General features: G+C 41.0%; 1 protein-coding gene across 1 annotated transcript in view; it reads right to left on the bottom strand.

The window, feature by feature from the left end:
• Positions 1–25,921, bottom strand: part of LOC139160358 (zinc finger protein 208-like) — a 173,109-nt gene that overhangs the window by 113,236 nt on the left and 33,952 nt on the right. The window contains exons 7-8 of the mRNA XM_070738127.1: positions 24,649–24,653; positions 6,089–7,434 (exon numbers count right to left, since the gene is read on the bottom strand). Coding sequence (XP_070594228.1) covers positions 6,089–7,434; positions 24,649–24,653 — 1,351 coding nt within the window. The remainder of the gene's footprint in view (positions 1–6,088; positions 7,435–24,648; positions 24,654–25,921) is intronic.

The raw sequence follows: 25,921 nt of genomic DNA, 5'->3' as shown, positions 1-25,921 counted from the left end.
TGTGTAACTGGAGAATGACAAAATCAGTTTCTTTGAAAGAGAACCAAATTAAAATGTTTTATAGATGGCATCTCCCACCAAGTAGATTAGCAAAAATGTTCCCAAAGACATCACCTCTGTGCTGGAAATGTAAGAAAGAAATAGGATCCTATTACCATCAATGGTGGACATGTAATAAAGCTAAAATGTATTGGAAAATGATAGAAAAAATGACAAAAGAAATTACAAAGCAGAGTTTTGTTTGCTAGGAATTACTAACCAAAATTATAAAAAAGAAATTTTGTACTTGATTATACATATTTTTACAGCGGCAAGGATTATATACGCGCAAAACTGGAAAGGGGAAGATATCCCCAAAGAAGAGGGAGTTATTGCAAAAATATTAGACTGCGCGGAAATGGACATGATGACAAGACGCTTGAATGAACAGGAAGAAACCAAATTTTACGCAACATGGAACAATGTTTATGAATGGATAGATAAGAATAAAAAAATAAAGAAAGAAGAGTAGCAATAAGTATAGATATTTTAGATGATTTTTTCTTATTAAGATTTATATTAGATTTAGTTTACATAGATAGAATAGAAATTTGTTTTTTCTAAAGATTTTTTTTGACTTGAAATTAATTAGAAATTTTTATATGACATTAAAGTTTTTTTTACTAGATATTTTTTGTATTAGTAGCATTGAATTAGATATTCAACTGTGTATTCCTTTTTCTGTATCTGCAATTATACTTTTGAGAAGAGCAGGGATGATACATCCCTACAATGTATGTTAAATGTTTGTAAGTTTGTTTGTCATTTTAAAGAAAATTAATAAAAATATTTGAAAAAAAAAAAAGGAAGACCATGATTGCTCTTGCAGCTGCATTATGCACAATCTGAAGTTTCCGAACACTTTTCAAAGGTAGCCCCGTGTAGAGGTCTACTAATTCCCCCTCATCCTCTGACTCACTCAATAACATAACTGGGGGTACTACAGTCTCTGGTGGTTCTCCAGTCTCTAACTCCCCTTCACTTTCACTCTCGGTATCAGATGGCAAGAACAGTGGCCTGAGATGCCAGTATTCCTTTATTTATTTATTGGATTTGTATGCCACCCCTATCCATGTTTGTGTGTATGTTTGGTTTTTATTATAAGGGTTTTTAGTTGTTTTATTAATTGGATTGTACATGCTGTTTTTTATCGTTGTTAGCCGCCCCGAGTCTGCGGAGAGGGATGGCATACAAATCCAATAAATAATAATAATAATAATAATAATAATAATAATATAGCGAAACACAACAGTACAGTTTTGTTGATCATCAAAATTGTCTCTTGATCCTCAAAATCCCTGACCAGCTGAGCCAGACATGGCCCACTCACAAAAATCCAGTTCTATAATATGGCTGAAATTTCGTGCCCATTTTATCATTGTGTCTCTCACTTATTCATGCTCTAAATCAATATCCAGTAAATAATTATATAAATTTTCAATTGATCTTTCATCTCTTCCTGTGAGTATGTCATCTAATTCTGTCATTTCTAAATTAATACCCTCTGTTTTAACATCCTTATTGTATCGTGACTGGATTCTCCCATACCAATCCATCTTTATCCCTTGTTCCTCCAGTTCTTAGATTGCAATTCCACCTTGTCTGTTAAAATATCCTTGTATTGTGGAACATTTCTCCAATATAAGTCTACTTGGGTGAAGTTGTGCTTTCGTTATAACCAAAATGGTATTTTCAGATAATGTTTCTGTGATGGTTTCAGCACCTGACATGGACAGGGACAGTGATGAGGGGCCAGGGCCTACAGCACTTCCTGTCAGGAATGACACAGCATGTCCAAGGCTCATCCAATCAGCAGATGACACACAGGTTCAGGGCTCAGCAAATCAGAGGCAGAGATGGAACCTCTTTTAGATGTCAGAGTGGAAAGGTCAAGGAAGAGAGACACCTGATTGGCTGGAAGAGGTAATGCTGTTGGGTCATTGGGTCATGACCTCACACTATTTAAGGGTGCGGCATGCCCCACCTTGTTGCAGGGAAACAACACCGTTTCTTGTATAGTTTGTATAGTCTCTTGTTTTTCCATTTTGGATTTAAACAGTTACTTTCTTGGTTTTGCTAATGTTTTTGGCTCCTCCAGTTAATTTATTGAGGACTTCATCTAGGAACTCTGTCTACAACTAGTAACTCTTACACTGTTATATTTGCTCTGGGATTTTAGCCAAAGGATAAATTGTTGGGTCTTTCCGTGTGAAGTGGACCAGTGGTCCCCACCTCACCATCTCAGATTTTGATGAAATTTGACACATAATTTCTGTATGATATAGAATTATGGTGTGCAAAATTTTAGTTCAAAAAACTAAAATTTGGGAGTTCTAGGAGACCTCAAATAAAGGGTTGCAAAATGCTGAGTCGGCAAAAATGACATTTTGGGCCAACTTCTAGAAGCTGGCAGTAGTGGTATGTTGGAGATATTTGGAGAACCTGCAAACCTTGTAAGGCTTTATAAAGTGTCAAAAACCCCATGTACCTAGTCCTCTTACTTTTTCCATGGTTCAGGCTCAAATTTTGCAAAAAAATCCTGAAAAATGAATTTATAGCAATCTTCAGGGTGCTGTAGTTTCAAAACTACTTGGCCTTTCAGGCTGATTTTTGGCAGGTCTACTAAGTACACAACTGCAATGAGGACTTCCAATTTGTAGCACTTTCCTTCAAGTTGTTTAAAAAATATAAGAGTTCAAAGTTGGTACTTAACGGGTTTTTGCCAAATTTTGGCTATCTTTGGTGCCCTGTTAGATCGTGTGGGACAGCTTCAATCCTCTAAAATTTTGCACAGCATAGTTTTATGTCATAAAGAAATTATATGCCAAATTTCATCAAAATCTGAGATGGTGAGGTGGGGATGATCTTTAAAATTGGTCCACTTGACACGGAATGACTCTGTTGGAACTTTTATATATATTAAATCCTGGTATAAATTAGACAATTTGTGTACATCTAATTATTGGGGCCAGCACAGGACAGAACAGTTTCGCTTTCAATCTTTCCCAACACCCTATACAATGTCTTGGGAAATAGGCATGTATTTTTTTTCTTCTATGCCATATAAATGCGTGCCATCCTATCTATAAACCATGTCACTCCAAAGTCAAAAGTCTTGTATTTCTTAACAAAATCCGTTTTCTCATCCATGTCAATACTGCAGAATGATAATATAGCTCCCAATTTGGAAGTCCAAATCCACCTCTAAGTCTTGCATCTTATAACATTTTTATATGAATCCTCACTTTCTTCCCTTGCCAAAGAAACTTCAAAATCATTTTATTTACATAAATATTTTATATGGTGCATTTCCCAGGGCGGGCCAGAAGAGGGCTCCTTGATTGGGAAGATTTTGGCAATGTTATAGTTTAGTAAATAGCATTGTATTTAAAGTACTGGCATTAGAAAAAATAATCCCCACAAGAATCTCATTTAAATCTGTTGCCGAAGAAGGAAACGAAGGAGTATAGTGATCAAATCAATATTTGTTGTTTGCTTCTGATATGATATACTGCTAGAAGTCATATATTACGGATGAAGCTTTGTTATTGGCTTCTGCTCATATAGTAATATGAGCAGCTTTGTTATTAGCTTCTGCTCATATAGTAATATTAAATAGGTGCATTTCATAACAATCTCTGCATGAATGACAACCAATATTTAAGGTTACAATTTACTAAGCTAGAATAAGTTCCTAACAACTAATTTCTGACAGAAATCAGAATCATCTGATCAGTGGTGGAAACAACTGATCAGTTGCAGGAAATGAGATATTTCATTCATTTAACAAGCCATTTGATTCAATTAATGAATTTAATTTTATAAATTTCTAAATTGAATCAGATTGTGGGCTTACCTAGGTTCGCCCACATTTCTCCAACACTCGGTGGCTTGCACTGGCTGCCGACCAGTTTCCGGTCACAATTCAAAGTGTTGGTAATACTTATAAAGCCCTACATGGCATCGGACCAGAATACCTCCGAGACCGTCTTCTGCCGCGCGAATCCCAGTGGCTGATAAGGTCCCACAGAGTTGGCATTCTCTGGGTCCCATCGACTAAACAATGTCGTCTGGTGGGCCCCAGGGGAAGAGCCTTCTCTGTGGCGGCCCCGGCCCTCTGGAATCAACTCCCCCCAGAGATTAGAACTGCCCCCACCTTCGTCTTTCGTAAATTGCTTAAGACCCACCTATACCGCCAGGCATGGAGGAATTGAAACATTTTCCCCAGGCTTATATAGTTTTATGTATGGTATGCTTGTGTTGTATGGTTTTATATAATGGACTTTTAGATATTTTTTCTTCTTTTCAATATTAGATTTGTTTACTATATACTGTTTATTATTGTTGTGAGCCCCCCCGAGTCTTCGGAGAGGGGCAGCATACAAATCTAATAAATTATTATTATTATTATTATTATTATTATTATTATTATTCATCTGACATTTTTTGTGATACGAACCTAATGGACAGGCTCCATTAGGTTCGTACCTCGAGGAATACCTGTATTTCTATTTGTCCAGTTTCACCCATCCTGTTCATTTAATAAAACATCTAGATCTACCAACAGGGTCTGTTTTATTGGAGGATAGTTGGGTTTAGTTGCATGTCAAGCTGCATACAAAGTCATGTGTAACGAGGACAGAACAGACCTTATCATTCCAGGAAATTTTTCATCTTTGAGAGTGATGTATGCATGATTCAGAACTTAGGATTTCACCGACACTCACTGAGTTGTCCTGCTCACCACTTTTTAGCTAATTGCAACATGATTCTTAACAGAAGTTAGGCTGTATAAAGGTGAAGAGGATATCCGTCAGAGGCGACTCCTCTGTGTTCAGGGAGCTAGGTTAAACAAACCTAGGAGAGACATAAAACTACACAGCAGAACAGAAAAATAGGCAGGAAGAACAAGTTACAGAAAAGTTTTTAAACCTTGGTTGAAACCCGAGTAAGCTTTTCAATCTAACTGCAACTTTCAACTATTAAATTTGTTTGCTTATTATTTAGTTAAATTACTCTCATAATTTGCTTGTTACTCCTATCCACTTTCTATCTTGTCTTCCCTCGCATCTCCTTTATTCAGCCATGCTACACATAATTCTTTTTTCTTTTCTAGATTATCATTCTCGCTTCTTACAGGTCGAATCCCTTCTGGCTTACCTCTATCACCCAAAAATATCTTGGAGAAGCAAGAAAGCACCTGGACCCACCTGAGCAACCATACTGGGATTCATCAAACCCTTTATAATGAAATAAACAGAACAAAATGTTCCAACCACAAGACCTGAAGTTCCTAAGGGTTTGAAGAGATGATATGGAGGTGACAAGACAGGGTGGGGTGGGGTGGAGAGAGATTTAGCTAGTGAAAGAATGCAGATGGAAAAAAAGAAGGGGTTAAAAAAGAACTGAGTTAGCCTCTCAGCTCTTTTCAGTCTCTTTATTGTCCAGCTTGACCCAGAACTAATATCGACAGCTGCAAACCAACATGAGCCTCTCACACCTGGAAATAAGCCCCCTCCAAATCCTTTAACAAATCTTGTTTTTATGAATATGTAAAGCAACTAGAGAGTTTAATACATGGCTAGAACAAAACCACACAACTGATATTGTATTAAGGTAAACATAGAGATTTCCCATGGATGTACGCACTAGTCATTTCCAGTTCAAAGAATGGTGCTAATCTCCATTTCAAACCCAAAGAGCCAGCGCTGTCCAAAGACATCTCTGTGGTCAGGTGGCCAGCATAACTAAACGCCTAACGCTGTTACTTTCCCACCAAAGGTGGTCCCTGTTTTCCTCCTTGCATTTTTACATGTTTTCAAACTGCTAGGTGGACAGAAGCTGGACAAAGTAACAGAGTATTTAATTATCTTTACTTAACTTCTTAACTTCATTTCTCATTCAAATGTATCTTTGTTTTGGGCATTCTCCAGTCGATGAATTATGTTATGGTAAAAAAGACTATGGAGTGTGCTGGAGTACTTTCTCATCATTCCATGCATTTATATGGCTCCTTCCCTGTGGATACTTTGATGGCGTGAAAGATTACCGCTTATTGAGAAGTTCTTTCCACACTCCATGCATTTATATGGCTTCTCCCCTGTGTGGATCCTTTGATGGCATATAAGTTGGTTGCTTCTTCTGAAGCTCTTTCCACACTCCATGCATTTATATGGCTTCTCCCCAGTATGGATCCTTTGATGGGATGTAAGATTACTATGTTGGTTGAAGTCCTTTCCACACTCCATGCATTTATATGGCTTCTCCCCTGTGTGGATCCTTTGATGGCATATAAGTTGGTTGCTTCTTCTGAAGCTCTTTCCACACTCCATGCATTTATATGGCTTCTCACCAGTATGGATCCTTTGATGGGATGTAAGATTACTATGTTGGTTGAAGTCCTTTCCACACTCCATGCATTTATATGGCTTCTCCCCTGTGTGGATCCTTTGATGGGTTGTAAGATCACTGCTTATTGAGAAACTCTTTCCACACTCCATGCATTTATATGGCTTCTCCCCTGTGTGGATCCTTTGATGGCATATAAGTTGGTTGCTTCTTCTGAAGCTCTTTCCACAATCCATGCATTTATATGGCTTCTCTCCAGTATGGATCCTTTGATGGGATGTAAGATCACCGCTTGTTCTGAAATTCTTTCCACACTCCATGCATTTATATGGCTTCTTCCCTGTGTGGATCCTTTGATGGCATATAAGTTGGTTGCTTGTTCTGAAGCTCTTTCCACACTCCATGCATTTATATGGCTTCTCCCCAGTATGGATCCTTTGATGGGATGTAAGATCACAGCTTGTTCTGAAGCTCTTTCCACACTCCATGCATTTATATGGCTTCTCTCCAGTATGGATCCTTTGATGGGATGTAAGATCACCGCTTGTTCTGAAATTCTTTCCACACTCCATGCATTTATATGGCTTCTTCCCTGTGTGGATCCTTTGATGGCATATAAGTTGGTTGCTTCTTCTGAAGCTCTTTCCACACTCCATGCATTTATATGGCTTCTCCCCAGTATGGATCCTTTGATGGGATGTAAGATCACCGCTTGTTCTGAAATTTTTTCCACACTCCATGCATTTATATGGCTTCTCCCCAGTATGGATCCTTTGATGGGATGTAAGATCACAGCTTGTTCTGAAGCTCTTTCCACACTCCATGCATTTATATGGCTTCTCCCCAGTATGGAACTTTTGATGGGATTTAAGATCACCGCTTGTTCTGAAGCTCTTTCCACACTCCATGCATTTATATGGCTTCTCCCCAGTATGGATCCTTTGATGGGATGTAAGATCACAGCTTGTTCTGAAGCTCTTTCCACACTCCATGCATTTATATGGCTTCTCCCCAGTATGGATCCTTTGATGGGATTTAAGATCACCGCTTGTTCTGAAATTCTTTCCACACTCCATGCATTTATATGGCTTTTCTCCTGTGTGGATCCTTTTATTCTTTCCATGTTGATTGCATTTATTTGATGTCTCATCAATGTGAAAACCTTTTTGTGATTCAAGAGATTCATTTTCTTCAGAAAGTGTGAATATGCAATTTTTCTCTTTGCCTTTGCATAGATTGGCTCTTTCTTTGGCTTGTGATGGACAGGGTCCATTGACATCTAATGTCTCTTTGACGTGTCTTGCACCTTTCCCAATATATTTCTTCCTTCGTTTTCCTCGTTGATCAGTAAATTCCTGCATCTGAGCAACAATCGAAAATGAGCTTTCCTTTTTCAAGTTATTTGACAGATTTCTTTCCTGCCTTTGGGATTCTGTTTGAATTGCAAGTTTCTTCGTTACGACTCCTTGTCCAAACACTTTGATTGGTTCTCCAGAGATTTTATTGTAATTCTCATTATCACCTTCAAAAAGAAAGAAAAATGAAAATGAGAGAAAGGTTAGGGGAAAAGATCACTCTGTCAGAAGTCATTTTAATTGCATTTAGGTATTGTGCCAAATTCTATATATACTCCATTTTTGCATCCTTATAGTGGCATGGTATAGAAATTACAATATCTCTATGTATGTGGTGTAAAATCTTGAAACAGACATTAAATCAAAAAGGTTGAATGATATGGAAGCACATCGGCCGAAATAGTTGAAATCTGCACGATGGAGTTTGCCATTCCCTCCAACTAAGAAATTACTTTGTCGCTAAAATGTTAAAATATAAATATAAAAACAAATTGAATAGTATATATTTACGCAGAATGCCACAGATCTATTTCCTACTTAAGAGCCGTAGAAACACAGAACTTTTCCTTCTCCCTCTGAGGAGGGGATATCTTTTTAGAGATCTTTTCATAAGAACTGACTAATACATAAAAAACCCTGCTGTTCTGTTCGGGTCGTATGTGACCCAAAGCCATGTTTGAGACCCTGTAAAAAATTTTCCTTGCTTATCTGGAATTTGAAATTTCATGATTTTGTATGATTTTAGCGGTATTTTTGGGGGGGAGTAGTTTTGGCTGGGCAAAAAAAGTCACACTTGTAATGTTTGGGTCATATACAACTGGGACCAAAAAAGGTTTATTTTAGGTACTTAAATTTGGTCTTTTTGGAAACTTTTTTCACTGGGATACTAATTTCAACCTTTCTGAACACAATGAAAGTGAAATTGAGAGGACAAACTAATGCTTATTTGTTTATTTCATTCGTAAAAGCCTGCTCCTAGCATTTTTGTGCATTTTTATTTAGTTCAGCATGACACTTCAAACTTTTTTTACCTTATTGTGTTGGATCATTATTTTGAATATCCCTGATCATTACAAAATAGAAATAAACTGAAAAAGGTTATGCTTATTGGTTTTTTTTGCTCAGAAATAAGGCCTCTCCCCCCCACGACTGTGTGCACTTTAAATTTTTTTTAACCTGCCAGTTCCAACTTTTTTGAAAACCTTTTTCACTGGGATACTAATTTGAATTTTTCTGAACATAATGATATGAAAATTGAACTGAAAAAATAGATGCTTATTTGTTTATTTTGCTCATAAATGCCCTCCCCTTCTGCTGTGTGCAATTATTTCAATATATATATATTTCAGGCTCCAAAATCAAAATATTATTAAAACATTTTGCATTGAAATACTAGGTTGAACATTTCTGAACATAATGATATGAAAATTGAACTGAAAAAATTGATGCTTATTTGTTTTGCTCAGAGGTAGGGCCTCCGACCCCCACGGCTGTGTGCAATCTGTTTCACTTTACTTTTTCTTTAAGGCTCCAAATCCAAAATATTTTTAATACCGTAGGCATTGATTTACTAAATTGGACATTGCTGATCATCAGAAAAATATTCCCCACGGTTTCAAATTGGGGCTTATATTTTTATTTCACTCAGAAAGCCCAAACCATATTTTTGCTGTGTGCAATCATTGCCACTTTAATTTTTTTATAGCCTGCCAGTTCCAACGTTTTTGAAATTATTTTTCATTGGGAAACTAGATTGAACATTTCTGAACATAATGATATGAAAATTGAACTGAAAAACTGATGCTTATTTGCTTATTTTGCTCAAAAAAGCCCCCCCCCCCAATGATTTGGAGCACTTTTTTCAGTTTATTTTTTTTTAGGCTACAAATCTCAAAAAAATCCCCCCTTTTGTATTGATATAATAAATTAAACATTCCTGATCATACGAAAAATAGAAATGAACTGAAAAAAATGATGCTTATTTGTTTATTTTGCTCAGAAAACGGCCGACACCCCTCGGCCTTGCTGTGTGCCATTATTTTCAGTTTTTATATAGATTTGGTTGAAAATATTTGGAATATCCTTTTGAAAAGCAAGTACATGATGGCCAGACAACTAATTTTATGAAAAAAATCCATTTTATTAAAAACAAGTATGTAATTTTGAAATGAAGAGCATAATTTGTATATAAACTGAAAAAATTGAGCACAGCCTGGTGGGGGCCATTTCTGAGCAAAATAAACAAATAAGCATTATTTCTTTCAGTTCAATTTTCATTTCATTATGTTCAGAAATGTTCATTTTAGTATATCAATGCCAAAGTTATTGAAAATATTCAGAATTAGGGGCCTAGAAAAATGTATAAAGTGGCATGCTTGAAAAAAATGGGGGGTGGGGTGGCCCTTTTAAGAGAAAAATAAACAAATAATCATCAATTTTTTTCAGTTCAATTTTCTTTTCATTATGTTCAGAAATGTTCAAACTAGTAATCCAACACCAAATATACCAAAATGTTTGCAGTTTTCAGGCTAAACTATCTATAAATTGAAAAATATTTGCAAAAATGCAAATTTTACAAGCAAAATTAAAATATAAGCATTAATTTTTTCATCTCAATTTTACTCTCATTAACTACAAACTGTCTTCCTGAACTCTCTGACTGGAGACTAGGAAACCCTTACCAAGAGAGGCCACATTCCTATAATTCTCCAGCATGACTTCCCGATGCAGAGCTTTTTGGTGAGGATCCAGCTGAGACCACTCCTCCTCTGAGAAATAAACAGCCACCTCCTCAAAGAGCAGAAGACCCTCCTGAAAGGGGGAAAAAGTACAAAACAGAATGAGGAGGGACTTCAGGATATTTCCTATTAATTAGATATTCCCAAAGCAAACATACACACTAAGAAAAGTGGCTATCTTGAATGATTCTGTAGGGTTTTCAGTGCCATTTAGGTTAAATAAGCACAGCTTCTTTCTGGATCAATTGAACTTCCAAACACCCAGCCAGCCAGGCAGCCGACCATCATCAAAACACTCTTCCTTCTGGATCTATTAATCCATCCACAATCAAAAGGCCCTCAGTATCTTGAGAAAATCAATGGGCAGGTGGGCTTTGGAAAAACCCCTGATATGTGATGGGAGGGAGGAGTGGCTACTAGAGCCAAGGAGGCACTTGTGCAACCCCTCCTCAAGAGGCCCTCCATGGACCCAGTTGTACTTAACAACTACCATACAGGCTCCAACCTTCCCTTCATGGGGAATGTTGTTGAGAAGATGGTGTCGCTCCAGTGGTCCTTGGAAGAAGCCGATTATCTAGGCCCTCCACAGTCAGGATTCAGGCCCGGCTACAGCATGGAAACTGCTTTGGTCGGGCTAATGGATGATCTCTGGCGGGCCCGGGACAGGGGTTTAGCTTGGTGCTTCTTGACCTCTCAGTGGCTTTCGATACCATCGACCATGGTATCCTTCTGCGATGGCTGGAGGGGTTGGGAGTGGGGGGCATTCTTCTGCAGTGGTTCTGCTCCTACCTCTCTGGCCGATCACAGTCGGTGTTAGTGGGGGGTTAGAGGTGGACCTCAAGGTTTCTCCCTTGTGGGGTGCCTCAGGGGTCAGTCCTCTCCCCCCTGCTATTTAATATCTACATGAAACTGCTGGGTGAGATCATCCAAGGGCATGGGGTGAGATGCCATCAGTACGCTGATGACACCCAATTGTACATCTCCACCCCATGTCCAGTCGGCAAAGCAGTAGAAGTGATGTGCCGGTGCCTGGAGGTTGTTAGGGTCTGGATGGGTGTCAACAGGCTCAAACTCAACCCTGACAAGACAGAGTGGCTGTGGGTTTTGCCTCCCAAGGACAATTCCATCTGTCCGTCCATTACCCTGGGGCAGGTGAATTATCGACCCCCTCAGAGAGGGTCCGCAACTTGGGCATCCTCCTCAATCCACAGCTAACATTAGAACATCACCTTTCAGCTGTGGAAAGGATGGCGTTTGCCCAGGTTCGCCTGGTGCACTAGTTGCGGCCCTATTTGGACAGGGAGTCTCTGCTCACAGTCACTCATACCCTCATCACCTCGCGGTTGGATTACTGCAACGCTCTCTACATGAGGCTACCTCTGAAGAGTGTTCGGAAACTTCAGAGCATGCAGAATGCGGCCACACAAGCAATCATGGGCCTTCCTAGATATGCCCATGTCTCGTCAATACTCCGTGGCTTGCACTGGCTGCTGATTAGTTTCTGGACACAATTCAAAGTGTTGGTAAGGACCTATAAAGACTTATATGGCATCGGACCAGAATACCTATGGGACCATCTTCTGGCGCACGAATCTCAGTGGCCAATTAGGTCCCGCAGAGTTGGCCTTTTCCAGGTCCCGTTAACTAAACAATGTCATCTGGTAGGACCTAGGGAAAGAGCCTTCTCTGTGGCAGCCCTGGTCCTCTGGAATCAACTCCCCCTGGAGATTCGAATTGCCCCCACCCACCTCGCCCATTTATGTCGCCAGGCATGTGGGGACTAATCCACCCCCTTTTGACTTGTAGCATTTGAGTGTGGTGTGATTGTGTAGCATTGATTGTTTTTAGTAATACAGTGTTCCCTCGATTTTCGCGGGGGATGCATTCTGAGACTGCCAGCGAAAGTCGAATTTCCGTGAAGTAGAGATGCTTCCTTTCTTCCTGCCCCCTCCCTCCTCCATTCCTGGCAGAACGCAAAGGGGCAACGGGACAGCAATCTGGGGGCTTTGCTGTGCTCTTGGGTGCAGATGGTGGTGGCAGAGGCTGGAGAGGAGGCCACACAGCTCACGTACCTACTACTGCTGCCGCCACCGATTTTGCCACTGCTGGGCCCCTCAGCTGTTTGGCGGCCCACGTATCTTCTGTCGGCCGCAGTGGCGACAGGAGACGCAATCTGGGCAGCGGCGGCCGACACGTGGGCCGCGAAACAGCTGAGACGCCCGGGGATTGCGAAATTGGTGTCAGTAAGGCTTGGCTTTAAGCCTTATGAGGGCAGTTGGGGGGGGGGGGAATCCCATCAGTCACCAGCCGGAAAAGCCCTAAATTTAAAGGGCATCAATCCTGCCCATTCATGCCAAGCCGACGTTTCTCGCTGTCTCTATTACATGCCGATGCCCCAGCAGCTCGGCATCCTGAAAGCCTGAACCATCGACCCCCTTTGCTGCTGCGGGTGGGTAGCCGCCCATCCGGATCCAGAGTCTTGCCCATGGCCACTGAGGGCTCCTCTCCAAGTGAGGCCAGCGCTGAAAGAAGACGGGTCTGGTGAGGGGCCCGAGCCTTGGCCCCTGCTGCCCAACTTGTGCCTCATGCCGCCGCTGCGGCCGACAGAAGACACGTGGGCCGCCAAACAGCTGAGGGGCCCTGAAGCAGCAAAATCGGCAGCAGCAAAATTGGCGGCATTGGGTGGCAGTAAGTCTCTTCAAGTGGAGCGTACCAATGCTCCAAGAATTAAAGGGGAAGGCTGGGGCAGAAGTGGAGCTTTTATTTAAATACGGCTTTTTACAATACATTTTAAAAATAAAAAAATACCACAGGTTTTCAAAAATTTTATTTATTTATTGAAAAACCGTGGTATAGGCTTTCCGCAAAAGTCAGACACGCGTAAATCGAGGGACCACAGTAATGGGTTTTAACTTGGTTTTTTAATATTAGATTTGTATTTATTGTATTTTTATTGCTGTTGTGAGCTACCCCAAATCCTCGGAGAGGGGGGGCATACAAATCTAATAAATTATTATTATTATTATTATTATTATTATTATTAACCCATCAGAAATGTTTCTGTAGATGAAGGGATTCCTTGTAGTGTTTTATGAAATGACTTATCTTTTCCTGAGAAGGAGCAATCCTGCTCATGCCCAATACTTTCATGGAAGTGCTGGGAGAGCTAAACCATCTGTGTGATGTGCCATCAACATCCAGAGACTCTGTCCCTGCTCAGATTGCACGGAAGCTTCTGGTATTGTCAGCCATTGGCTGGCATGTAAATAAGGAAATGGAGAACGTTTTCTGAGGAAAAAGCTGGATTGTACTGCTGCTCGGAATATAAGCCCTACCCCCAAGATAAGCCAGAATTCAGAGTGTCCTCAGGGAGGGTGGGGCAGTGGGCATGGCCTTCATTGGAGTAGGTGAGTATGTGTGTGGGGCCAGATGGTGCCTGGAAGGAACTGCGGCCTGTGTTTGGGTGTGGGGAGGCCATGGTTCCCATCATGTGTTTTTGCTGGTGCAGAGTGTGTGGTGGAACTGGTGGATCAGTATGGACGGTGGGGGCTGATAATGCAGGGGGTGGCACCAACGCTGCCCCACCACGTCCCTTGCCACATAGCAGCAGCACTGGCAGAGGGGCAGCTGGGGTGGGGGAAGCTGAAGACAAAATGGTAGAAAACACTATCTGTAGTTCTCAACTAACAACAGTTTTTAGTTTTTAGTGATCAAAGTTATACAACCGCGAAAAAATGACATGCCCATTTTTCACACTTATGACTGTACTACCTGTGCTTATCTACATCCTCTGATTTCCTGTTGGAAATGGAAAAGATGAATCTAGTGAATGAATGTTCTTCTCTTACCTGAGTTAGAGGTTCCATCCTGGTTTCTTCTCCCCCAAAACAAAGAGAGAACTTTCTTCTATTCTTCCCTGGGAGGGAGACAGAATTTCAAAAAGCATAATTAGTAAAATGGGAGGAGAGAAAATGACACAGAAAAGATGAGAAATTTAGGAATTCTCAAAGGAGTGGAAGGACCTTATATTACCTCCTGAGGTGTCCTGATTTGGATCTCCCTGACAGATCTCCCTGAAAATCTGTTCTTGGAGGAGATTTGACGGATGCCTCTTTCTCTCAGAATCTCTGATTTCCATTGCGAAGGACTTGAAATAGGAGAAAAGAATTAATGGATGTCACAAATCATAAAGTGGTTTCTTTTCCTGTGAATACCATTGCAAATCACTCAGTGTCGATCAATTAGGCTGGGAAGTAAGAAAGAAATCGCTGTGCGAAATCTTTCTTCTACAATGCATACAAGAACTTTACAAAAATTAGTCACCACATACTGTAGTATGAATGCCAGGAAAGTCTGGTAAGAAGACATCAGCATTTGAATACATTGATCCAAAGCAAAGATTTTGTGTATAATATAATGCCAGAACAAGGAGAAGACATGATGTTGAAGAGTTTAAAATTTGTATGTACCTGTACCTAAGCAGGAAGAGGGAGATTGTGATCCCCTTATATAGAGCGCTGGTGAGACCACATTTGGAATACTGTGTGCAGTTCTGGAGACCTCAATTGACAAAATTAAACGGGTCCAAAGATGGGCTACAAGAATGATGGAAGGTCTTAAGCATAAAACGTATCAGGAAAGACTTAATGAACTCAATCTGTATAGTTTGGAGGACAGAAGGAAAAGGGGGGACATGATCGAAACATTTAAATATGTTAAAGGGTTAAAGGGTTAAATAAGGTTCAGGAGGGAAGTGTTTTTAACAGGAAAGTGAACACAAGAACAAGGGGACACAATCTGAAGTTGGTTGGGGGAAAGATCAAAAGCAACGTGAGAAAATATTATTTCACTGAAAGAGTAGTAGATCCTTGGAACAAACTTCCAGCAGATGTGGTTGGTAAATCCACAGTAACTGAATTTAAACATGCCTGGGATAAACATATATCCGTTGTAAGATGAAATACAGGAAATAGTATAAGGGCAGACTAGATGGACCATGAGGTCTTTTTCTGCCGTCAGTCTTCTATGTTTCTATGTATTAATTGTATAATTTAAAATAATCTTTTATAAAATGATGTATCTTTCTACTAAACACTGATAAATTACCAAAGATATATAAAGAAATTTCAAATACAAGTTTGAAATTTAAATGTAAAAAAGGAACTTTTTATCAATTTTGATAGACTTTGCCAAAGCAAAGAAATACAAGGGTAAGATTTATATTTTACTGCAGGAGATTTTCAAATTGCGTATGAAAATCAAACCAAAAACTTTTCTTTTGGGTTTAATACCCAAAGAGATTGAAAAACAATATGTCATATATGTTAAGAGCAGCAAAAATGCTCTATGCATACAAGTTGAAGGATACTTTAATTGCCGCAATGTAGAAGTTGTTAGAAAAACTGATCGGAACTAGCAGCGATGGCAAAATCAAGTGCTTTAGTTAAAGAAAAGACCACACTCAACTTTCTTTCTACTTTGGAACCACTGCTCGGTTTTATTCTTAATAAGGAAAAAAATCTTGACTGAGTTTTGCTCATTACGTACGTTTGTTGTTAAGGAGTTTGCTAGTATATATTAAATATGTAAAAGTAAAACATTGAGTCTGTAATGTTACCATTTTATGTGACTGCAAAAAAAAAATCAATGATTTTCTTTCTTTCCCCTCCCTTTCATCTATACTTTTTTCCTTTCCCTTCCTCCCTCCCCCCCATTTCCTACTTTTTTCATTTTTCTGTTTTATATCTTGATAATCAGGCCTGTGAATCTGACTTCAATACCAGGAAAGCTCCTTCAACAAGTCATAAAGCAGCATGTGTGCCAGCACTTGGATAGGAATGCAGTAATTAACCAGAGCCAACATGGATTTGTAACAAACAAGTCATGCCAGTCTAATCTAATTTCTTTCTATGATAGAATTACCAAATGGGTTGATCAGGGAAATGCAGTAGATGTGGTATATCTTGACTTCAGTAAGGCATTTGACAAAGTATCTCATACCATCCATATTGAAAAAATGATCAAGTATGGGATTGACAAAAGAACAGTTACCGTAGATGGATTCAAAACTGGCTTAGTGATCTCACTCAAAGAGTGGTAATAAATGGTTTCACATCCAATTGGAAGAATGTTTCAAGTGGAGTGCCACAAGCATTTGTCCTAGGCCCAGTGCTATTTACCATATTTGTAAATGATCTAAATGAAGGAATTGAAAGGAAACTTATCAAATTTGCTGATGACACAAATCTAGGCAGTGTTGCTAATACTGAACAAGATAGAGATAGGATTCAAAAAGATCTAGACAAGCTTGAGCAATGGACTGAAACTAACAGAATGGTATTTAAGAGAGAGAAATGCAAGATCCTACATCTGGGCGAAAATAATAAAAACAGCACATATAGAATGGGAGGAATAGGTCTGAGCAACAGCACAGGTGAGAAGGACCTGAGTGTATTGGTAGATCACAGATTAAACATGAGTCAACAGTGTGAAGCAGCTGCAAAAAAGGCAAACACCATCCTGGGATGTATCAAGAGAAGCATAGAATCTCACTCATGTGAAGTAATTATTCCTCTCTACAGTACTTTGGTACTGTGTTCAGTTCTGGGGGGGCCCAATTTAAAAAGGACATTGATAAACTAGGGCAAGTTCAAAGGAGAGTTACGAGGATAGTGAGTGGTCTGGAAACCATGTCCTATGAGGAACGGTTAACGGTTAAAGGATCTAGGGATGTTTAGTCTGCAAAAGAGAAGACTCAGAGGAGACTTGATAGCTGTCTACAAATATCTGAAGGGCTGTCACAGAGCAGAGGGATCAGCATTGTTCTCATTAGCACATGGAAGGACTAGAAACAATAGAATAAAACTGCAAGGGAGTAGATTTAGATTAGATATCGGAAAAAACTTTCTGTCAGTAAGGGTGATAAGCCGGTGGAACAGTTTGCCACAGGAGGTGGTGAGCTCGCCTTCACTGGAGGTCTTCAAACAGAGACTGGAAAGTCATCTTTCTGGGATGGTTTAATGAATCCTGCATTGAGCAGGGGGTTGGACCCGATGACCCTGGAGGTCTCTTCCAACTCTATGATTCCATTATTCTAATCTTAATAAAAATATGAAAAGGATACACGAATGTAAATATATTGTTTATTATATTCAATTTTTTCAGGAGTCCCAAGAGGAAGTCTTCTCACCTGCAACTCACCTGCTCCTCCTTCTCCTTCTCCTCCTGGCTCAGGAGAAAGCCTTCCACCAGGGCCACCGCTTGGGAGCTGGTCTCTGCTCCACTATCCCGCACCCAGCTCGCCAAAGCCCACTGCAACAATATAGGCAAGAAGGCTTCAAGAGTTGTAAACCGAATCCTACGTAGCTTCTGCTCTGGCAATTTCACGCTACTTACCAGAGTTTACAAAACTTTTGCCAGACCCATCCTCGAATAAAGCTCATCTGTTTGGAACCCATATCGCACCTCAGACATTAACACCCTTGAAAAAGTCCAAAGATACTTCACCAAAAGAGCCCTTCACTCCCCCACTCGAAACAGAATACCCTACAAAACTAGACGTACAATCCTGGGCCTAGAAAGCTTAGAACTAAGATGCCTTAAACAAGATCTAAGTATTGCCCACAAGACCATATGCTGCAATGTCCTGCCTGTTGGCGACTACTTCAGCTTCAATCACAACAACAAAAGAGCACACAACAGATTTAAACTTAATATTAACCGCTCCAAACTGGACTGTAAAAAATATGACTTCAGTAACCGAGTTGTCGAAGCGTGGAACTCATTACTGGACTCCATAGTGTCATCCCCAAACCCCCAACACTTTACCCTTAGATTATCTATGGTTGACCTATCCAGATTCCTAAGAGGTCAGTAAGGGGTGAGTACAAGTGCACTAGAGTGCCTTCCGTCCCCTGTCCTATTGCTCTCCTATATCTCCTATACCTTTCTCCTATTCCTATATCTCTTCTTCTATTCTTTCATTGATATGTTCTATTACTATATCTTCTTTTCTATTCTTTCTTAGATATATTTTACTATGAGTATCTCCTCTATAACCATCATCATATATTTTACTATGTGTATATATACATATACTCTGTGTGTGTGTATATATATACCCACTAAAACCCTCATTGTGTATTGGACAAAATAAATAAATAAATAAATAAATCTTCTGCCCAGTTCTTGCTGAGATCTTCCCGTGGATTCCACTGAGCACCGGAAGGGCCTTTTCCAGTTTAAATTATTGCAAGGAAAATTGTGCATCTCCAAATGCTTTTTTCATTTATTGGAAGAAATATCTATCTGGTTTGTTTCCAATAAATAAATGGAGGCTGGAGGCTGTTTGGAAAGACTGTTGAAACAGAACAGAGGTGGGATTCACCAGGTTCTCAGCAGTTCTGGGTTGGGGTTTGGGGGTGGGTGTCTCCCACTCCTAAAACTGAACAAACTGAACCTGGATGAGCCACATGTCTCTTGTTTCCTTTCTGGGAGTGACAACCCTCCGCCTCCCTTTCTACGGGAAGGACATCCACCCACCCACACATAATCCACAGAGACACACCTACTTCCCCCACTTCTGGATCTTCAAGATAAAGGGTTAAAAAGGGAGAGAGTGTCCAGCATCCTAGAAAGGCAAAAACTCAATGATGTCATTTCCTTCTCAACTTGTAAGAGCCTCTCAAAGCTGAAGTCCCCCCCCCCCGGTGGATTTTCTGTGCACGGAAGAGTCTCATGCAAAGAGCGGAGCAATGGTGCATTACCTTTTTTTAAAAAAGAAAAGCTTTTATTTTTTTTCCAGAATCTCCATATATCCATACATATACCATGAATCATAGAAAGATGTGAAGTTATACGTTTCTATCCAATAAATCAGGCCAATAGCCAGTGACGGGCTACCAAATTTTTTACTACCACACTGTGGGTGTGGCTTATGCATTTTGTTTCAACATCTTTCAGTGCAAATTGGGTGGTCTGGGGTGGAGCTCCAAATTTTGCTACCGGAGCCCATCACTGCCAATAATCTAATTTTGCACCTATTATACTTCTGTTTACCAGTTTTTCTTCAATGTTTCATAACATTCCTCTCCATTTTCCTCCCTTCCCTAAAGTGACCAGATTTTAACATTGGTAAAGAGGGACACCATTGACTGGGGTGGGGATTAAAAATTTGGTCTATATGGAGAGAAAAAAGTCTCTTTTTCTCTCTCTTCCTCCCTTTCTATTTTTCTCTCTCTCCCTCTCTTTCTTTCTCTTCCTTCCTCTTTCTCTCTCTTCATTACTCTTTTTCTCTCCCTTCTTCCCTATTTCTTTCTCCCTCCTTCCCTCCCTCTTTCTTCCTCCCTCCCTTTCTATTTCATTCTCTCTTCCTTTCTCTTCCTCCCTCCCTTTCTCTTTATTTCTCTTTCTCTCCCTTCCCCTTTCTTTCTCTCTTTCCCTTCCTTCCACTTTCTCCCTCCCTATTTCTTTCTCTCTCTTCCCCTCCTTTCCTCCCTCTCACTATTTCTCTCCTTTCTCTCTTCCTCCCTTTCACTCTCTCTCCTTCCCTCCCCCTCTCTCTTTCTCTTTCCTTCCCTTTCTATTTCTCTCTTTCTCTCTCCTCCCTTCCTCCCTATTTGGCGTGTCCCAACCATAATTACAGGGTAATTAGTCCAGAAAGACACACACCACAAGATAGAAGGAAAATCCAGAAGTCTATCAACAGAAAAACAGAAACAGCTCCCTTTTTAAAGGTCAAATGGATTTTCTGGTACACACAAGGCCCAGGTTAAATGCAATCCAATTTCTTACCCAATATCTGGGAAATTGAGTCCAATTCTAAAGTCCAGAAAATCCACATACAATCTTGAACAGCAAAAACCACGATCTTGGTGAAACTATGAATCAGATAAACTGCCATGAGGCTAAACCAGCAGGCTGCTCATTTATCTGCAGCACTAATTACAGCAGCCCCACCCAACCACAGGTGGCCTTACTTATCTCCTGTAATAATCCTTCAGTTGATCTCTCCTCTTTTCCCGGAGGATGTAAAACTATTCAACACCAGGACAACACATCTACTCTCCAAAAAGACCTCGACTTCGTCTCAGATTGGTCTAACATCTGGCAACTTCAAATATCAACCAACAAATGCTCTACCTTCCATATAGGCAAAAAGAATCCAAACCTCATATATAAACTGAATAAACAAAATCTCACAGCCAACCCCCACTCAGTAAAAGACCTTGGAATACTAATATCAAATGACCTAAGTGCTAAAGCCCACTGCAACAATATCGCCAAAAAGGCTTCTAGAGTTGTTAACCTGATCCTACGCAGCTTCTGCTCTGGCAATCTCACACTACTCACCAGAGCCTACAAAACTTTTCCCAGACCCATCCTTGAATAGAGTTCATCTGTCTGGAACCCATACCACATCTCGGACATCAACACCCTAGAAAATGTCCAAAGATACTTCACCAGAAGAGTCCTCCACTCCTCCACTCTAAACAGAATACCCTACGAAAGCAGATTATCAATCCTAGGTCTAGAAAGCTTAGAACTACAATGCCTAAAACACGATCTTAGTATTGCCCACAAAATCATATGCTGCAACGTCCTGCGTGTCAATGACTACTTCAGCTTCAACCGCAACAACACAAGAGCACGCAACAAATTCAAACTTAATATTAATCACTCCAAGCTTGACTGTAAAAAATATGACTTTAGCAATCGAGTTGTCGAAGCGTGGAACTCATTACCGGACTCAGTAGTGTCAACTCCTAACCCCCAACATTTCTCCCTTAGACTATCCACGATTGACCTCTTCAGGTTCCTAAGAGGTCAGTAAGGGGCATACATAAGTGCACTAGCCTGCCTTTTGTCCCCTGTCCAATTGTTTCTCCTTATCTCATATATCATATATCTTTTCTTCCTTCATATATCTTCTCCTCTATTTTTATATCTTCTCTTTATATATAATACTTCATGTCTATTCTCTTCAATATGTATTGTGTATAGGACAAAATAAATAAATAAAATAAATAAAAATATGCATTACTCTATGCATGCGTGGATGTGTCATAAGTTCTTGTTCAGAATCCAGGGATGATAAGGATGATTGATCTGCTCCTGGGCTGTCTGCCAAACTCCCCTCTTCCAACAAGGGGACACAATCTGAAGTTAGTTGGGGGAAAGATCAAAAGCAACATGAGAAAATATTATTTTACTGAAAGAGTAGTAGATCCTTGGAACAAACTTCCAGTAGACATGGTTGGTAAATCCACAGTAACTGAATTTAAACATGCCTTGGATAAACATATATCCATCCTAAGATAAAATACAGGAAATAGTATAAGGGCAGACTAGATGGACCATGAGGTCTTTTTCTGCCATCAGTCTTCTATGTTTCTATGTATTTTCTGAGCTGGTAAAATGATGTCTTCCATCAAGAAAATTCATTAGATTTGGCATTTTGGATCATTGAAATTTCTTTTTACTCACAAGGGGAGACTTGCTTTTTAAAAATGTACAATATAGCATGAAACCTCAGTTCAGATAAAATGAAATGCCAGTCAACTGACCCTGGTTTAGGATGCTGGTTTATTACCTTCGTAAGACAAACTGAACTGCAGGGGATCAAAACCTAGTTAATGTCATCCAGCACACAATGAGAATGTAGACATCCTATCTTGCCTCTTCTTTGCAAACATATTTCTTATTTATTTATTTAGTCCAATACACAATAATACACAATGAAGGTAATAGAGGACACCTTCAAGGAAATAGAATTAGAGAAAGAATAGAAGAGAGAGTATAGGATGAAATAATCAATGAGAGAATAGAAGAAAGATATAGGGATAGAAGAGATTTTATTTATTTATTTATTAGATTTGTATGCCGCCCCTCTCCATAGATTCGGGGCAGCTAATAATAATAAAACAGCATAGGACAAATCTAATATTTAAAATAATTAAAAACCCTTATTAAAAACCAAAAATACACACAAACATACCATGCATAAATTGTATAGGCCTAGGGGGAAAGGAATATCTCAATTCCCCCATGCCTCACGACAGAGGTGGGTTTTAAGGAGCTTACGAAAGGCGAGGAGGGTGGGGGCAGTTCTAATCTCTGGGGGAAGCTGGTTCCAGAGGGTCAGGGCCTCCAGAGAAGGCTCTTCCCCTGGGTCCAGCCAAACAATATTGTTTAGTCCAGTGTTTCCCAACCTTTTTTGAGCCGCGGCACATTATTCATATTTTCAAAATCCTGGGGAACATTGAACCGGGGAGGGGGGGGGGGCGCTAAAGAAAAGTTTGGACAAAAAAATCTCTCTCTTCCTCCCTTTCGCTCTATTTCTCCCTCTTTCTCTCTCTTCCTTCCCTTCTTTCTCTCTCTCCATCTCTTTCTTTCTTCCTCTCTTTTTTGCTCTCTTTCTCTCCCTCCTTCCCTTCCTCTATGTCTTTCTCTTTCCCTTGCTCTCTCTCTCTCTTTCTCTTGTCTCTCTTGCTATGTCTCTCTCTGTGTCTCTCTTGCTATGTCTCTCTCACACTCTCTCTCTGCCTCTCTTGCTCTCTCTCTCTCTCTGCCTCTTGCTATGTCTCTTGAAATAGTCTCTTGCAGCTGCATTATGCACAATCTGAAGTTTCCGAACACTTTTCAAAGGTAGCCCCGTGTAGAGGTCTACTAATTACCCCTCATCCTCTGACTCACTCAATAACATAACTGGGGCTACTACAGTCTCTGGTGGTTCTCCAGTCTCTAACTCCCCTTCACTTTCACTCTCGGTATCAGATGGCAAGAACAGTGGCCTGAGATGCCAGTATTCCTTTATTTATTTATTTATTTATTGGATTTGTATGCCACCCCTATCCATGGTCTTGGGGCGCCTCACAACATATACTACTGACCCACTCAGAGAGGGTTCGCAACTTGGGCGTCCTCCTCGACCCACAGTTGACATTGGAACATCATCTTTCGGCTGTGGCGAGGGCGTTTGTCCAGGTTCACCTGGTGCACCAGTTGCAGCCCTATTTGGACAGGGAGTCATTGCTCACAGTCACTCATGCCCTCATCACCTCGAGGTTCGATTACTGCAACGCTCTCTACATGGGGTTACCTTTGAAAAGTGTTCAGAAACTTCAGATAGTGCAGAATGTGGCCGTGAGAGCCATTGTGGGGCTCCCTAGATTCGCCCACGTTTCTGCAACACTCCGTGGCCTGCACGGTCACAATTCAAAGTGTTGGTAATGACCTTTAAATATCTACATGGCATAGGGCAAGAATACATCCGGAACCGCCTTCTACCGGGAAGCCTTCTCTGTGGTGGCCCCGGCCCTCTGGAATCAACTCCCCCCAGAGATTAGAATGGCCCCCACCCTCCTTGTCTTTCGCAAATTACTCAAGACCCACCTTTATCGCCAGGCATGGGGGAGTTAAGATATTCTTTCCCCCTAGGCCATTACAAGTTATGCATGGTATGTTTGTGTGTATGTTTGGTTTTTATTATAAGGGTTTTTAGTTGTTTTATTAATTGGATTGTACATGCTGTTTTTTATCGTTGTTAGCCGCCCCGAGTCTGCGGAGAGGGATGGCATACAAATCCAATAAATAATAATAATAATAATAATAATAATAATAATAATAATAATATAGCGAAACACAACAGTACAGTTGTGTTGATCCTCAAAATCGTCTCTTGATCCTCAAAATCCCTGACCAGCTGAGCCAGACATGGCCCACTCACAACAATCCAGTTCTATAATATGGCTGAAATTTCGTGCCCATTTTATCATTGTGTCTCTCACTTATTCATGCTCTAAATCAATATCCAGTAAATAATTATACAAATTTTCAATTGATCTTTCATCTCTTCCTGGGAGTATCTCATCTAATTCTGTCATTTCTAAATTAATACCCTCTGTTTTAACATCCTTATTGTATCGTGACTGGATTCTCCTATACCAATCCATCTTTATCCCTTGTTCCACCAGTTCTTAGATTGCATTTCCACCTTGTCTGTTAAAATATCCTTGTATTGTGGAACATTTCTCCAATATAAGTCTACTTGGGTGAAGTTGTGCTTTCGTTATAGATAACCAAAATGGTATTTTCAGATAATGTTTCTGTGATGCTTTCACCACCTGACAAGGACAGGAACAGTGATGTGGGGCCAGGGCCTACAGCACTTCCTGTCAGGAATGACACAGCATGTCCAAGACTCATCCAATCAGCAGATGACACACAGGTTCAGGGCTCAGCAAATCAGAGGCAGAGATGGAACCTCTTTTGGATGTCAGAGTGGAAAGGTCAAGGAAGAGACACCTGATTGGCTGGAAGAGGTAATGCTGTTGGGTCATTGGGTCATGACCTCACACTATTTAAGGGTGTGGCATGCCCCACCTTGTTGCAGGGAAACAACACCGTTTCTTGTATAGTTTGTATAGTCTCTTGTTTTTCAATTTTGGATTTAAACAGTTACTTTCTTGGTTTTGCTAATGTTTTTGGCTCCTCCAGTTAATTTATTGAGGACTTCATCTAGGAACTCTGTCTACAACTAGTAACTCTGTCTACAACAACTAACTCTTACACTGTTATGTTTGCTCTGGGATTTTAGCCAAAGGATAAATTGTTGGGTCATTCCGTGTGAAGTGGACCAGTGGTCCCCACCTCACCATCTCAGATTTTGATGAAATTTGACACATAGTTTCTGTATGATATAGAATTACCCGTATTTTTCGCTCCATAAAACGCAGTTTTTTTCCTCCCAAAGTAGGAAGAAAAATCAGCCCCGTCTTATGGAGCGAAGATGCAGGCAGGGAGGGGGGGGGGAGGCTGCGAACTCGGAAGCGCCATCCCGCCGGCTGGCTGGCTAGCTGCTGCCTGGCCCCCTCCCTCCCGGAGGAGGGTCTCCCTCCCGGAGGAGGGTCTCCCTCCGCACCACCAGCGGCGCTCCCCCCGCCAGCCAGCCAGCCAAGCCCCGCGCCCGCCAGAACCGGCTCCTCGCTCTCCCCCCGCCGCCCGCCGAATTTGCAGGAGGTGGGGAGGGTCGGGCGGCCCGCCAAGGCCAGGAGGGACGCCGCTGCCTCCCTTTCCCTCTCTCCGCCCGCCGCTGCGCCTCCTTGACGGGCAAAGGTTTTTCTCAGCGGAGGTCTTCAATGTTGGGGGCGCACGGGCGGTTGCGCGCGCTCCCTATCTCCCTGCTAGCCCACTCGGAATATTCAAAATAAGAAAAGCCTTTGCCGGCTTTTCTTATTTCCGAGTGGGCTAGCAGGGAGATAGGGAGCGCGCGCAACCGCCCGAGCGCCCCCGACATTGAATATCACTTTCGCCGTCCCCGCCTCTCCTGCAACCCCCTTGCTGGGAGCCCTGGACGAAAGGGCTCTCGGCAAAGGTGAGGCGGGCAGGGCGTGCGTGCGTCACCGCTGAGAAGAACGGAGAGAGAATGAGAGTGAGTGAGAG

The sequence above is a fragment of the Erythrolamprus reginae genome, chromosome 2, assembly GCF_031021105.1.
Source record: "Erythrolamprus reginae isolate rEryReg1 chromosome 2, rEryReg1.hap1, whole genome shotgun sequence".
In the NCBI taxonomy this organism is placed as follows: domain Eukaryota; kingdom Metazoa; phylum Chordata; class Lepidosauria; order Squamata; family Dipsadidae; genus Erythrolamprus; species Erythrolamprus reginae.
The sequence above is the reverse complement of the archived record's forward strand: the minus strand, read 5'-3'. Positions and strand labels throughout refer to the sequence as shown.